The sequence below is a fragment of the Procambarus clarkii genome, chromosome 1 (assembly GCF_040958095.1).
Source record: "Procambarus clarkii isolate CNS0578487 chromosome 1, FALCON_Pclarkii_2.0, whole genome shotgun sequence".
Classification (NCBI taxonomy): domain Eukaryota; kingdom Metazoa; phylum Arthropoda; class Malacostraca; order Decapoda; family Cambaridae; genus Procambarus; species Procambarus clarkii.
In genome coordinates this window covers 35,415,511-35,431,627 of record NC_091150.1, presented here as the reverse complement: position 1 = coordinate 35,431,627, position 16,117 = coordinate 35,415,511, and the positions used below count along the sequence as shown (strand labels likewise).

Sequence of the window (16,117 nt, the reverse complement as noted above, 5' to 3'; positions counted from 1 at the left end):
CTGCCTTAGTAAAGAAAAACAAAGACCATCAAGAAAATTCGTGCCAGACTCATAAATCTAAAACTTTAGTCATTTTCAACAAAATATGTATAAAAGAAAGACTGATACCAATATATACAGTATATATTAAAAGTGTTCAGTCAGAATCCACAAGGTCTTCTCTGAATACTCTTTATTTTCTTTTCCGAGGCTATGGGTCCCCACACTTGCACACCAGGGGTGGTACCCTCACAACTTAAAAGAACTAGGCACTCTATACACCTTCCCATATCTAGTACTTACCCACTACACCATACTGACTGTTTACTGACTGACTGAACAGTTGTTGTGGTGTAGTGGGTAAGGTACTAGATATGCGAAGGTGTATGGAGCGCCTAGCTGTCTGGATTCGAACTCTTCATGAGCATAAGTTTTCTGATATATACTGTATACTGTATTCATTTGTACTTCCTTTTTAAGTTTAGAACTTAAGAATTATAGAGGGGGGGATTCTGGAAAGCTGAGAGAGGTATCATACAATACTGTACATAGATAAAATACTGGAAGGCCAAGTTTTAAATTTGTGCAGTAAAATAACAACATACTGGAGTGAACAATACAGTAGAAAATGCAGAATAGAACCAATGAAAAGTAGAGGTGCCACAGACACAATCAGAGAACACTGTATCAACATCAGAGATCCACAGCTGTTCAATATCTGCCAAGCAGGTATAAGAAATATTTCTGGGACAAACGTTGACCAAGAAAAAATTAGACAGTTTTTTGCAAGAAGTGCAGATTGTAGTGGATATGTGGGCCTGCAAGCTCCTCCAAGAAACAGTCTGCTTTACTGGGCAGGCTGGACAAGTCAAGCCTGGCCAGGCTTGGGGAGTAGAAAAGCTTCCAGTTCTATATCAACAACAAAGTTGTATTCATAAGAACACAGGTATAAAGGAGATTGCCAAAGGCATTTTGACCCATACGAAAATTGCTCATATTTATATCCAACCAAACTCGTTCATATAATAATTTACAAGTAGTCTCTGCTCATCCAGCAATTGCCATATGCCTTTGTTCATCCAGCAATGAATTGTTAAAAGCACTCAGCACCTGGTTATTAATTGAATTGGCGGGTCATATTCCCGGAAAAATTAAGATTAAGCTTTGCAAAAATGTAAGAAATCTTGTATATACAAATAAAAAAAAAATTATGCAACCCCACAACAAGCACACTAAGTCCCAGGTACCTATTTACTGCTAGGTGAACAGGAGAATCAGGTAATAGGAAATGCATCCAACCATTTCTGCCCCGCCAGGGATTTGAACCCAGAATTCTTGATTATGAATCAAAAATGAGCCCAACTGTATTACCGGGACTCTGCAGAGAATTCTTGGCCCATTTGGGCCTGTATACAGTATACGTATGTCTAAGCTTACAATTGAAACAATCCACCAATCCCCTATCTATTATGCTATACGAGAATGTGTTTAATAAATCTACAACCCTATTTCCAAACCAGTATTTACACAGGTCTTTCCTGAATCTCAACTTATAAAATTACAGTAACATCAACTTTGTACTGATAAAATTTAAACAGTTATTTACAGTTTGTTATATTTTTTCATCCATCTATAAACATCAATCTTTTTAATTTTGTGTGTTTCTAGAGAATGTAAATGACGTTTATTTAATAAAAAATATCAAGGACGGTTTCTAATTCCTGAGATTAACTTTGTCAACTTTCTCTGTACATTTTCAAGTATATTTATGTTCCGCATTATGAGACCAAAACTTAGCTGCATAATCTAAATGGAGCCTAACACTGGCAAGATAAAGCGAAAGAATATTTTATGCCTTATTGCTAACACTTCTAGAAATAAATCCCAGTTTGCTATTTGCTTTATTCCAAACACACATGCTTTTTTTTTTTTTTTTTTTTTTGCTTAAGATTCATACCAATCATTACTCCCATATCTTGTTCACATTTAGATTTGGCAATTTCAACATTGTTAAGCTGATATTTGTAAACTCTACTATCATTACCTTCACTCAGGACATGATTTTTGTCATTCTTTTTAGGCAAAACTGTCCACCTTGCCTAGGCAAGAAAAGCTCATCCATCTCATTATGGCGTTTGTGCCTTTTTAAACAGTAACTTCACTGGAATTGTTATTTATTGCCTAAAACTGGACAATACTGACAAATTTGAACAACAACTTGAGTCATTATTTAATATTGACAAGTCAAGCCTGGCCTCAGGCTGGGCTTGGGGAGTAGAAGAACTCCCAGAACCCCATCAACCAGGTATCAACCAGGTTAAATTTTATTTACGTTAGGCAATAGAGAGTAATAAGTAGCCCATTTTGATTAGATGAGATTGCTAAGTTAGTTTTGATTGAAATTACTATACAAAAATGCATGCCATAAATGCTGAATTGAATGTATTAAAGCATAAGAGAAAATTATCAAAACATTATTATGTTGGGAAATTGGTTTATTTACTTGTTCTACCTAAAACGTATGACAATATACATACATTGAATGAATGTATAAAGGCCTAAATGTCTGTATACGGATGTATAATTACAGAAAAATAATATAAATTTTCAAGCTTAAAAGATTCCTTGATGGCTACAACAAAAGATTCTCACTAAACCAACATAAATTTTCCCTCTGTAAAGAGAGCCATTTATTACTTCATTTATCGAGAGCCACAATGTTTATATATATATATTTACAAATATCAGTATGGCCGCTTATCCAGCCAAGTGGCGCTTGAGGGATAGTTAAGGTTATAACCTTGGAATGTACACAAAAAGTCTACTTTCCTGTCTAAACTGCAATACTGGTTAGGAATTCATCATAGCTATGAGAATGATGAGAGGCGGAGGGGAGATGAGTGTAACTGTGAGTGAGTGAGTGAGTGTGGCCTACATTGACTGCCAACAGCTGCTGACTGGAGGTGGTCGCAGCAGCTGATCCACAAACACACAAACACACACACACATACACACACACACTGGGGGCTACTTGTGCACAATCACCGCGCTCTACAACCAGTAGCCTTCCTGACTTCCCGTTTACATAGCATGAGCAGCATCACCTGGGAGGCCTCGGGTAGTGAGGGCTAATACTAGGGCTAACCGCCGCCGCTGGCACCTCACGGCCTTCTAAAATGTAGAGCCATTCACTGCCCTCCTGTGTGACCACACTAACACCATCCGTCGCCTCATTGCGGCCCTTCCTCCCACACTACACCAAATATAAAGTACTCACCTTTATCCTTATGTAATCCTCTATCGCTCTAAACGCAGAATCCGTCAACTTCACATGAATATAAGATTTATTTTGCGTCACATTATTACTGAGCCCAAAACTCCCACACCCTAGCCCCGCCATGTCTACACTGCCATTGATACGTCTCCCAACCATGGCCTGGGCCGCGTTCCAGTAATATTTTCCCTCCTCCGCTAACACATGGAGGCATTTTATGGCATAAATAGCCGCATGTATGCTTCATATTCAATTAGAGATGAACCAAAAACATATAATAGTTATTGATGAGGATTTTGGTTCCATTCTGTGCAGTATATTACAAGAAATTTTAATTAAAGTGATATTCGTTGACATCGTTTGGAAAGAGTTCGTAGAAACGCATTAAATTTAAAGTAGAAATATGTATTTTAAACGTTATAGTATTTACATATAAACAAAAATATTATTATGACGTTTATGGAAATATGTTTACCAAGCTGTTCGTAAGGAAATCAACTTATAATATTACCAGCTATGAAGCGGAATGGAGCAACAGTTGGATTCAAAGAAAATGGAGTGGAACATATAAGGCCACTGAATTTTAATCCCAGTGACATGTGTATTTGGCAAGATTGTTCTTCTCTGCCTAAATAAAAATACGTAGCCAATGAAAAAGATTTTCAACCTCGTACATCATGACTTCACGTACTTAAAATGCAATTAATAGGTAACATACACTCCCTAATTAATAATAATAATAATAATAATAATAATAATAATAATAATAATAATAATAATAATAATAATAATAATAATTTATTCACAAGAAGGTACAATGGGTTGGTGAAATTACATAAGATTGGTATTTGTACATTCTTGCAAAGCCACTAACATCCATAGCGTTTCGGGCAGGTCCTTAATCTAACATATTATTGTTAGATGAAAAGGTAAGATGAAAAGGAACATTGTAGCAAGGTTTTATATCAACAGATAACTAAAATATAAATTGACAGAGGTGATTACACTGGTAAAGATATATGTCTTAAGTACTAATATTGTGGAAGTAGGTAGTACAAGATACAGTGTAAGTTTGAAGCACAAGGTATGAAACTATGAGGATAAAATTAGGTACATTTTGGTTTTACTTTTGAATAGAGCATATGTTGGAAAAATGTTTAATTCGTCAGGGTGTGAGTTCCAAAGACTGGGTTCCTTGGATTTGCATGGAGTGTTTACACAGATTTAGTTTGAGGATGTCAAAGAGATATTGATTTCTGGTGTGGTGCTCATGGGTTCTATTACATCTATCAAGGAAAAGTTTCAGATCAAGAGTAGCATTTAGGAATAAAGTTTTGTATATGTAAATAGCATATGAGAATGTGTGGAGTGAGAGTATGTTTAGCATGTTAAGGGACTTAAACAGAGGGGCTGTGTGTTGTCTGAAGACAGAGTTTGTTATAGTTCTGATTGCAGATTTTTGTTTGCAATTGAATTGTTGAATGATGATGGGCTTGAAGTAATTTGCAGTGGTTGAATCCCATGCACAGATGCCGTATGTAAGATACGGATAGATTAGTGAGTATAATGAGAGGAGAGCAGAGTGGAGCACATAATATCTGATTTTAAAAAGTATACCGACCGTTTTAGAGATGTTTGACTATGTGTTACATGTGAGTGCTGAAGTTCAGTCTCTTGTCTATGTATAAGCCAAGGAACTTTCCCTCATTTTTATTGCTAATATTAACATTGTCTATCTGAAGTTGAATTTGATTTGATGATTTAGTACCAAATAAAATGTAGCAAGTCTTTTTTTAAGTTTAGTGAGTTTGTTGGCTGACATCCATGAGTGGACTATTTAAAATTCATCATTGACAATATTATTTAGAGTGTGGGGGTTGGAGTCAGAAAAGATGAAAGTAGTATCGTCAGCAAATAGTATAGGTTTAAAAATGTTAGAAATATTTGGTTAATCATTGACGTATATAAGAAATGGGAGAGGTCCTAAGATGCTGCCCTGTGGCAATCCTCCTGTTAATGGTAGAGTGGAGGAGGTTGTGTTATTTATGGCTACATATTGGTGTCTGTCACTGAGAACTGAACGAATACAGTTCAGAGCAAGGTCTCGGATACCACAGTAATGAAGTTTAAGTAAGAGGTAGTTATGGTTTACAGTATCAAAGGCCTTTCTCAGGTCAATGAAAAAGGCCAATTGGGAACTCATTTTTGTCAAGGGTTGTGTAGATCATATTTAGCAGACTACTAATGGCATCATTGGTACTTTTTTGGGAACTGAAGCTAAACTGTCAGAGACTTAATATGTTGAGTTTTGCAAAGTTGGAATAGAGCTGTTTGTAAATAATTTTCCTCAAATATTTTTGAATGTATAGGTAGATTTTAGATTGGTCTGTAATTATTTATGTCAGTTGTCTCGCCTCCTTTATGAACTGGCGTCACTCTTGCTTTTTAAAGGATATCAGGAAAAGTATGACACTTGAGATTTGTTGAATAGCAGAGCTATGGGTAGTGCAAGAACAGGGGCAGCACTCTTATATATCATAAATGGTATTTCATTGATGTTCCCAGCTTTGGTTTTAAGAGATTGAATTACGGATGTAATGTCTGTCTGGTTGACTGGTAAAAGGAGTACACCTACATAAATTAGACCATTCACGGCATGGAAGCGCAATATGTTAGGCTATTATTAATTAGCAAGGCAAGTATGTCAAAAAAAGAGAAAATTAATATATACTTTTGCTATAACTCATAGAAACTGTGATAATAAGGAAATTTACATTTCATTGTACTAAAGTTACAGTGAACACAATGTTATATCCTATACATATTTCATGACAATAGTAAAACAGATTTAATTTAAACGAGATTAATTTGTACTCCATAGTAAGCCTAATGAGCGGTCAGTGATCAACTCAGTAGAATCACTATCAAAAGGTCCCGGGTTCAATTCCTGTGGCAGGACAAAAGAGTTTGGCCAACGTTTTCTTTCATCTGAGGTGTCTGTTAGTGCGACAATCTTTCATGGGTACTCTATATTTTTAAAACTTTAAAGTACATTATCAAGACTGACTTCAAACATTTGCTAAGAGGGAAAGGAGGGTGGGAATGATCAGGGGAATGCGCCAAATCATTACGACTATATAGCACTTGGAAGGGATCAGGATGAGGATTTGGGATGGGACGGGAGAACGGAATGGTGCCCAACCACTTGGACGGTCAGGGATTGAACGCTGACCTGCATGAAGTGAGACTGTCGCTCTACTAAAGGTACTATGAGGGATGATACATAACCCACGGGCACTATCCGATAAATAACAAGAAAGTTCTTATTTGATGTACGACTCAACCAAAGCAGAAGTGGCATAATGGGTCCACTACAACATCCACATGATTCATTGTGGGTGGTAATGGGGCTCACTACTGCTCACAGGAAAGTTTTCGGATCCACTACACCCACAGGATGGGTATGGGGTCCACTACCACCCACAGGATGGGTATGGGGCCCACTATCAGCCACAGGATGGGTATGGGGTCCACTGCTCACAGTGCCTACAACTTTCTTATATATTAGTAATACATGTTACTAACTCAGTTCCTTAAATGACCATAACAATATTTAAGAGTTACTAACATGTTAGTTTTATACACGTAGTGAAATGTTAAGACTTGCCAACATGTCAGTCTTATACACGCAGTGAAATGTTAAGACTTGCCAACATGTTAGTCTTATACACGCAGTGAAATGTTAAGACTTGCCAACATGTTAGTCTTATACACGCAGTGAAATGTTAAGACTTGCCAACATGTTAGTTTTATACACTTAGTGAAATCACAGTAACATGATATACTGTATCTGGGATACAATCCTGGGGGCAGGACATCCCGCCGACCTGTTCCCATGATTTTTTCTTCTTAATTTTAATATTGGCCCCGAGATGCTGATCAGTGCTGCGCCATATATGTTTTCTATATCAATTGTTTTATTTATTTATACAAGAGTTCTTACATTCTTGAAAAGCCACTAGCACGGATAGCGTTTATAAGCAATGTATATTATTATTTTTAAACCGTATTGTTATTACTATTATATTATTATTATTATTATTATTATTATTATTATTATTATTATTTATTCTTATTCTTATTATTATTTTATTATTATTATTATTATTATTATTATTATTAGTAGTAGTAGTAGTAGTAGCGAAAACGGAGACAAGAAGCCGGTGGGTTGTCAAAGCCGCCTGTATTTAGTCTTGGCATTCGTGATTTTTCTTTTTCAATCTGCTGCATTATCGTGCTGTTGATATGATGGCACTAACGTGTATTATTATGCCCTACATGTAAGGCCTTGCTTTCTTTACATTTTAAGAAGCATTTGTCAGCGTTCTGACCATTTGTGTGGTTCATGTGGATGGTTTCACAAGACCTCAATGTTACTTTCGCTGCCCACTTTGTTGTTGTTCTTATAGATTCAGCTACTCGGAACAAGTTCCAAGTAGCACGGGCTATGGTGAGCCCGTAGTGGACTTACCCTGGCACAGGAGCGTGCCCACTTTGACATGGATTTTTGTACCATCTGTAAATTTCTTACCTAAATTTACCTGAGGGCCATCGTTTTCTGTCCTATATTGCAGCTTGTTGAGCTTGAAACCGTTGATTCTTGTCTGTGTTGCATTTGACCTTTCAAAAACGTGGTCTGAATTAATATCTTCCAACTTGTTCAATATTTTGAAAGTTTTGATGACATCAGCATTGTTGTTAGGCTTGTGGTCCCTCAACTGCTCCCCTCCTGATAGTCTGTATTTATTTATTTATATATGTATTATTTATTTATTTATTTATTTATTTATTTATTTATTTATTTATTTATTTATTTATAAAAAGGTATGGAGAGGTCCTTAATCTAACAGATAAAAGTAAGAGTAATTAAAAGGTACATTGTAGCAGAATTTGATTTCAATATAATAACTACAATTAAAAATTAATTGTATTAATGATACTGGAAATGTTACATGTCTTAAGTACTAGTACTGGGGAAGTGGGAAGTACAAGATACGGTGTGAGGTTGAAACACAAGGTAGGAAACTATGATTATGCTATTAGGTACTTTTTGGTTTTGCTTTTGAATACAGCATAGGTTATTATTATTGAATTCATCAGGGAGTGAGTTCCATAGACTGGGTCATTTTATTTTCATGGAGTGTCAGATTAAGTCTGACCCTAGGGATATCAAAGAGATTTATTTTTGGCGTGGTGCTCATGGGTTCTAATACATCTATTAATGAACAGTTTCAGATCAGGATTAGCATTTAGGAACAAGGTTTTGTACATGTAAATAGCACATGATAATGTGGGGAATGAGAGTATGTTTAGCATGTTAAGGGACTTAAACAGAGGGGCTGTGTGTTATCTGAAGACAGAGTTTGTTATAGTATTGATAGCAGATCTTTGCTGAGTGATGATGGGCTTGAGGTAATTTGCAGTGGTTGAACTCCATGCACAGATGCCGTATGTTAGATAGGGATAGATATAGTGTAAGAAGAGCAGTGAGGAACATGGTATCTGATTTTTTAAGAATATACCGACACTTTTTGAGACCTTTTTGGCTATGTTGTATATGGGTACTGAAATTTAAACTCTGGTCTATATATAGGCGAAGGAACTTTCCATCATTTGTAATGCTAATATGAAGATTGTCTATCTGAAGGCGAATTTGGTTTGATGATTTACTTTCATATAAAATGTAGTAGGTCTTTTTTATGTTTAGAGTGAGTTTGTTGGTTAACATCTATATGTGATGTTTATTTACAATATTATTTAGTGTGCGGGTTTGGGTCTGAATAGTACTCATGTACTAAAATGTACTCATTTATTTATTTATTACAATCATAACTTTTGCTTTATTTTAAACATTGTTGTATATATTTTGGTTTAATCAATAAAATCAGAAAAATGTGAAGTATGAGGGCCGTCCCGAGGAGCTGCAGGACCCGTCTGGGAGGAGGGGAGGGGAGGGAATTATCACGCAAAGCCATTACGACTATTCGGCACTTTGAAGGGGTCAGGATAAGGATTTGGGATGGGACGGGGGAAAAGGAATGGTGCCCAACCACTTGCACGGTCAGGGTTGATCCCTGACCTGGATCCCTAGGCTAATATATATATATATATATATATATATATTAGCCTAGGGATTTTAGGAACAGGTGTTTCAGTGGTAGACTCAGGCTCTAGCCTAGTTTTGTTACGATTTTGAATTGAATTTCATCTACACCTCGAGCTATTGATTTCTTTAATTTGTGGATGCCCTTTCTGATCATCTCACGCGTAATGTGGATATCGTTTAAATCATTCTCATCTGATTAAAAAATCTGTGGGTGTTAGGTTGCTGTCTAATCCTTCCAGTGTCAAGGCTTATGTAAAGTATACACAGAGTGTTGGCTGCTTTTTTGCTTCATTTTGTAAGGGTGGTACAATGTGTTTTGTCTTGGTTATATGTCTTCGTTATACGTCATCTGTCTTTGCTCTGTATATATAGGTCTTTTTCGTTTCCGTTTCATGTTTAGCATATATTTGTGTACAAGTTTAGAGATGACCTTTTGAAATTATCACACTATGCTTTCATGTCTTGATCTAATGGTTCCTCCCAGGAAGTGAGCTTCCAGCCCTCCTGCGTGTGGACGATGATAACACACCATGTAGGATGGTGCCACCACCGGGTGGGCTCAGCTGCATGTTCCATGAGTAGGCAGTCATGGGTATGTAGACCGCTCTTATTGTAAATGACATCTCCATGTAACGAAGGCCTGGTGTGAATCTGTCAACTGCAACACTGTGTAAATGAGCACAAAACTTCACCCTTAACTGCAAGAAACTGTTAGACCGTCAAGTAGGTAGTATCCTGTGTTTGGTCGTCTCTTACAGGAGCTATCTAGAACAAGAACTTGAGCAATAAGCCAACCCAGAGCGTGAAGCAACGTTACCTCTTTACAATTAACTCAACACTTTGAGAGGGAAGGTTTGTCACTAGACGCAATGACCCACGGCTTTCAGTTTATTCAGAGTCTCGTCACTGTTTCTCTAGTCAAGGACGCTGGTCTCAGTGGCACTCCAGGTTTAGCATGTGACAATAAACTAGCCGCCTCTAGCGGCAAGAATCAAAATGTGGACCAGTGAGGTCTAAAACCTCTCCCGCCATAAACATGTTGACGTCACACACCCCTCCTGTACACTTCGTATAAAACACAACATTTTATTTCTTATTTTCATTGGGTTACGTTAAGTTAGGTTAGGTTAGATTGGCTTTGTTTATAGACCAGCAATGGCATAGTGGGTACATAACATTTTCTCATGTGTTAGACTCTACTCGTTTCGATCACAATTAAACTATTATAGGAACGATTCTTAGAAGAGCTTAGCGTCTTAATATGTCTTAATAACATTATGTCTAATAACCTGCCCGAAACGTTATGCGTGTACAATAATGTAAGAACTCTTGTTTAAATAACTAAATAAATAAATAAATAAATGCATACATACATTCAACTAAAATAGAGACTGGTATTATTTTAAACAGTGTGAAGGCGTAAGTATGTGGTCAGATATAATGTGGAGGAAAGACTGGCTTAACTATGTTACTGCCTTAAATGACTTAATTGGCAATTAACGCTGACCCGTTGGCACTACAGCAACTGTAGGGGGATAAATGGAATTTATCTCCCTTATTAATCCCATTAGTCTCCCCACAGACCCCATTAATCCTCGTGACACATGGTCATCAGGTAATCCCTAATGACACATGATGTTTGGGAAGCAATAACTAATCTACCCCGAAGAGTTCACAGTGTATAAGACTCAGGCCGTGGTTCACCTAATTCTCCTGTGCTGGAGTGGCAACTACAGGGACGGCATGCTCTGTTGGATAGCAGTTAGTTGCCTTGAAATCCTTACACTGTATCCATATTTCGCTTCCAGTAGATAAACGACATATGAGATTAAGAAACAAGTACTAACAATAAACAGCAGCTCCCCAATGACTGTAATATCTCCATTGTTCAAAGAATTATGTATTAGCGATAAGACCTACCATTAATGTATGATGACTTACTGTAAATATATAGCTCTTGAAATAGAACATTCTCTGTAACTAGCTGACATTGTAACTATAAGGTGTGAAGGATAGATGAAATTGTTTATGTAATAATTGAAAATGAGGTTTGGTAAAGATCTTTTGTGGCCTCTGTAATGCTTTTTTGGGCTACCGCTCACAGAATGAGTATGGGGTGCATAGTAAACTAGCCGCCTCCAACAGCAACAATCACTCAATCAAAATGCCTTGGGATGGGAATAATAATACATCCCATCCTTCTGAAGATGTATTATTAAATACGAAAAACTTAATGAATGTCGTGTCTTAATCCTTCCATCGTTACATAGTTAAGTAGATTTAGTAGTTAAGTAGGCTGTAGATTTCTTCGAACTCCTCCAACGCTGGGGAAGAAAGAGATAATGTAATAATATTATATAACTGGGGATAACTGATGAAAACACCATTAAGTAAGGATATCCCTCACATGTAAGCTATCATAAACTGCTATCATCTCGTGTCTGCTCCATCGTTATCAATTTCTGCTTGATCTGCAGAGAGGCAGAACCAGAGCTGTTTCCCACACTGCTCCTATGTCGCCGCTGACTGGAGACCCTTCACTCCTGTCACTCTATACACTCTATACCATGCCATCTCTTCCTCCCCGCCCCCCTCTGTCTGTCTGTCTGTCTGTCTGTCTGTCTGTCTGTCTGTCTGTCTGTCTGTCTGTCTGTCTGTCTGTCTGTCTGTCTGTCTGTCTGTCTGTCTTTCTCTCTCTCTCTCTCTCTCTCTCTCTCTCTCTCTCTCTCTCTCTCTCTCTCTCTCTCTCTCTCTCTCTCTCTCTCTCTCTCTCTCCCTGTAACCAGTCGTACTTGTGTTATAATTGACTGTAAGTGAGCGTAGAGCGCTATGAAGCGCATGTGTGTTGGATGTTATCAGCAGAGTGAAGGGTAGTCACCAGAACCATCTCCCCCGAGTTATCTTTAACACCAGGTGTGCTACCCGACACCCACACATGTTAACACACATCACCTCACACTACCCTACCCACGCCAAGTGTAGTCACTTCATGACACCATTTGGCGACTTCCTTCACAGGTCGGATATAATCGAAGAACATATAATATTATTTTTTATAATTTAATTATCAAAATAACATTTCATGTTCTTCGGTGACGACGTAACTACAGTGCTCTGTGCTCAAAGAAGTATTTTCTTCTGTATTCTCCTTACAGACACTACTTCTTGTAGTCTTTGTCGGGGACAGGAAGCCCGTGGCCCGTGAAGATAATCCCCGACATCATTGTCTGATGAGTCTGCCAGATGTATTAAATATTGAATACTGGCACAGCTTGAGACAAGCAGCGCCGCCCCACAAGGCTCCGGGACCCACACACTGGTATAGCAGAGAGGCTGTGAGGAGACAGTTGCCTTACGGGCCAGCTTCAGGCTCTGGCTGACCTTATGTTTCTATACAGTATGTCATCCAGTTACGTTATCAGTGTGGAGAAAGAGATGATGATGATCAAGATTAAGCCACCCAAAAGGTGGCACGGGCATGAATAGCCCGTAAGTGGTGGCCCTTTTGAGCCATTACCAGTATCAAGAGCTGACATTGGAAATCTGTGGAGATGTGACTGCATCCTGCGTGACGGGAGATGTCTCCCGTGAAAAAAAGAGATGTGACATGATTGATTGATTGATAAAGATTAAGCCACCCAAGAGGTGGCACGGGTATGAATAGCCCGTAAAGATGTGGCAGAGTTGCTCGTCCTTAGTGCTCAGATTAACGTTGGAGCTCAACTTCACTGTGCAGCTCTATAAACATATTTTTTGCCCGGGTGGAAACAGGAGAAGTGTTCTGACCCCTGCTCGCAGGCTGAGAGCTTTCCCTTCCCATAGCTCACGTTAAGCCTTACCCTACTAGTTTTCCCTGGAACACGACCCGCCTATCAATTTACAACCAACTCCCATATTACTGCTGGTGTACAGGAGCGAATTAGGGATTGACGCCTAGCCGATCCCCCCCTTCCCCTCCCCCCGCCGGGGCAGAGCTCAGTGCAGACAACATCGTTGGCCAGGAGCGGGGCCAGGAGTGGGCGAGGAGCGGGGCCAGGAGCGGGGCCAGGAGCGGGGCGAGGAGCTGGGCCAGGAGCGGGGCAAGGAGTGAGGTGAGGAGCGGGGTGAGAAGCGGGACCAGGAGCGGGGCGAGGAGCGGGGACAGTAGCGGGGCGAGAGTTAATGCAGCCCCCATCAGAGCACTCAGTGTTGTGTCAGGGTTCGCTTCCGGCCATGAGGCAAGTACCGGAAATTCCCAAACATGGTACCTTGCCTATATTAGACTCTTATGATGATTACTGCTGGACCTCTGCTTGCTCTTGTGCCCCACTCAATGCTTCCAGAGTTTAACAAATGACAACTAGGACAGTTCTTGACTGCCCTTGTAACGCATTTTGAGTCATTTTATAAGCAAAACGAATTTTAGAGTTATTGGAACAAAAACAATCGACTGACATTAATGTTGCGAAAAATAAATACTCTGTAAGACATGGCCAATTGTCTAATGCTTTGTTTGTTCATTTGTCAGAAACTGCTCACCAAATTGATTGCGAGATGGCTTCTTCAATAACGAATTGTAAATTCACTTATAACAGGAACATAATTGAATCTGCTTTAATACAGATTACAAAAGAATGTAATTTGAACATTAGCAGTGGTTTATATAACTTAGATCCATTTTTGATAGATCAATTAATGGGCGATTTGAGTTGAGTTTCATTGATACACATTTGTCTCACTAATTCATTGTAAATATTTACTATCTTATGCTATTATTATCCATGTGTGGGCCTGTTGGTGGGTATGAATAGGAGCTGCCGCGCATGGGCCAATAGGCCTTCTGCAGTTCTTATGCGGCTCCTATTTGTATCACCTAATTCCCATTCATTTTTCATTGTACTTCACCTCACTTCACCTCTCTCTCCTGCCTATATATATGTCCAATACTTGACGTGTAAATCAAAATCATTACTTCTGAAGATGTATTGATATACGAAAGTACTTCAGGAAATTCTTGTTTCAATTCTTCCTCCGTGGTCTGACACTGCCATATATATATATATATATATATATATATATATATATATATATATATATATATATATATATATATATATATATATATATATATATATATATATATATATATATATATATAACTGAAAACTCACACCCCAGAAGTGACTCGAACCCATACTCCCAGAAGCAACGCAACTGGTATGTACAAGACGCCTTAATCCACTTGACCATCACGACCGGACATAATGAGGTGATAGCCGAGGCTATTTGAACCACCCCACCGCCGGCACTCGGATAGTTATCTTGGGCATAGCATTTTACCAAATCACCTCATTCTTTGGGGCAACACGTGAGGAACACAAATGCGAACAAGCCTGAATGGTCCCCAGGACATATGCAACTGAAAACTCACACCCCAGAAGTGACTCGAACCCATACTCCCAGAAGCAACGCAACTGGTATGTACAAGACGCCTTAATCCACTTGACCATCACGACCGGACATAATGAGGTGATAGCCGAGGCTATTTGAACCACCCCACCGCCGGCACTCGGATAGTTATCTTGGGCATAGCATTTTACCAAATCACCTCATTCTTTGGGGCAACACGTGAGGAACACAAATGCGAACAAGCCTGAATGGTCCCCAGGACATATGCAACTGAAAACTCACACCCCAGAAGTGACTCGAACCCATACTCCCAGAAGCAACGCAACTGGTATGTACAAGACGCCTTAATCCACTTGACCATCACGACCGGACATAATGAGGTGATAGCCGAGGCTATTTGAACCACCCCACCGCCGGCACTCGGATAGTTATCTTGGGCATAGCATTTTACCAAATCACCTCATTCTTTGGGGCAACACGTGAGGAACACAAATGCGAACAAGCCTGAATGGTCCCCAGGACATATGCAACTGAAAACTCACACCCCAGAAGTGACTCGAACCCATACTCCCAGAAGCAACGCAACTGGTATGTACAAGACGCCTTAATCCACTTGACCATCACGACCGGACATAATGAGGTGATAGCCGAGGCTATTTGAACCACCCCACCGCCGGCACTCGGATAGTTATCTTGGGCATAGCATTTTACCAAATCACCTCATTCTTTGGGGCAACACGTGAGGAACACAAATGCGAACAAGCCTGAATGGTCCCCAGGACATATGCAACTGAAAACTCACACCCCAGAAGTGACTCGAACCCATACTCCCAGAAGCAACGCAACTGGTATGTACAAGACGCCTTAATCCACTTGACCATCACGACCGGACATAATGAGGTGATAGCCGAGGCTATTTGAACCACCCCACCGCCGGCACTCGGATAGTTATCTTGGGCATAGCATTTTACCAAATCACCTCATTCTTTGGGGCAACACGTGAGGAACACAAATGCGAACAAGCCTGAATGGTCCCCAGGACATATGCAACTGAAAACTCACACCCCAGAAGTGACTCGAACCCATACTCCCAGAAGCAACGCAACTGGTATGTACAAGACGCCTTAATCCACTTGACCATCACGACCGGACATAATGAGGTGATAGCCGAGGCTATTTGAACCACCCCACCGCCGGCACTCGGATAGTTATCTTGGGCATAGCATTTTACCAAATCACCTCATTCTTTGGGGCAACACGTGAGGAACACAAATGCGAACAAGCCTGAATGGTCCCCAGGACATATGCAA

General features: G+C 39.3%; 1 protein-coding gene across 3 annotated transcripts in view; it reads right to left on the bottom strand.

Annotated features, from left to right (window-relative positions):
- The window catches only part of LOC123768319 (RNA polymerase II elongation factor ELL), a 270,210-nt gene extending 266,822 nt beyond the window's left edge, over positions 1-3,388 (bottom strand). The window contains exon 1 of one of the 3 annotated variants that reach the window (XM_045758810.2): positions 3,257-3,388. In XM_045758810.2, coding sequence (XP_045614766.2) covers positions 3,257-3,379 — 123 coding nt within the window. In that variant the 5' untranslated portion in view covers positions 3,380-3,388. The remainder of the gene's footprint in view (positions 1-3,256) is intronic. The other 2 variants (XM_045758892.2, XM_045758983.2) reach the window with 2 other exon arrangements.
- Positions 3,389-16,117: the final 12,729 nt, after the last annotated feature.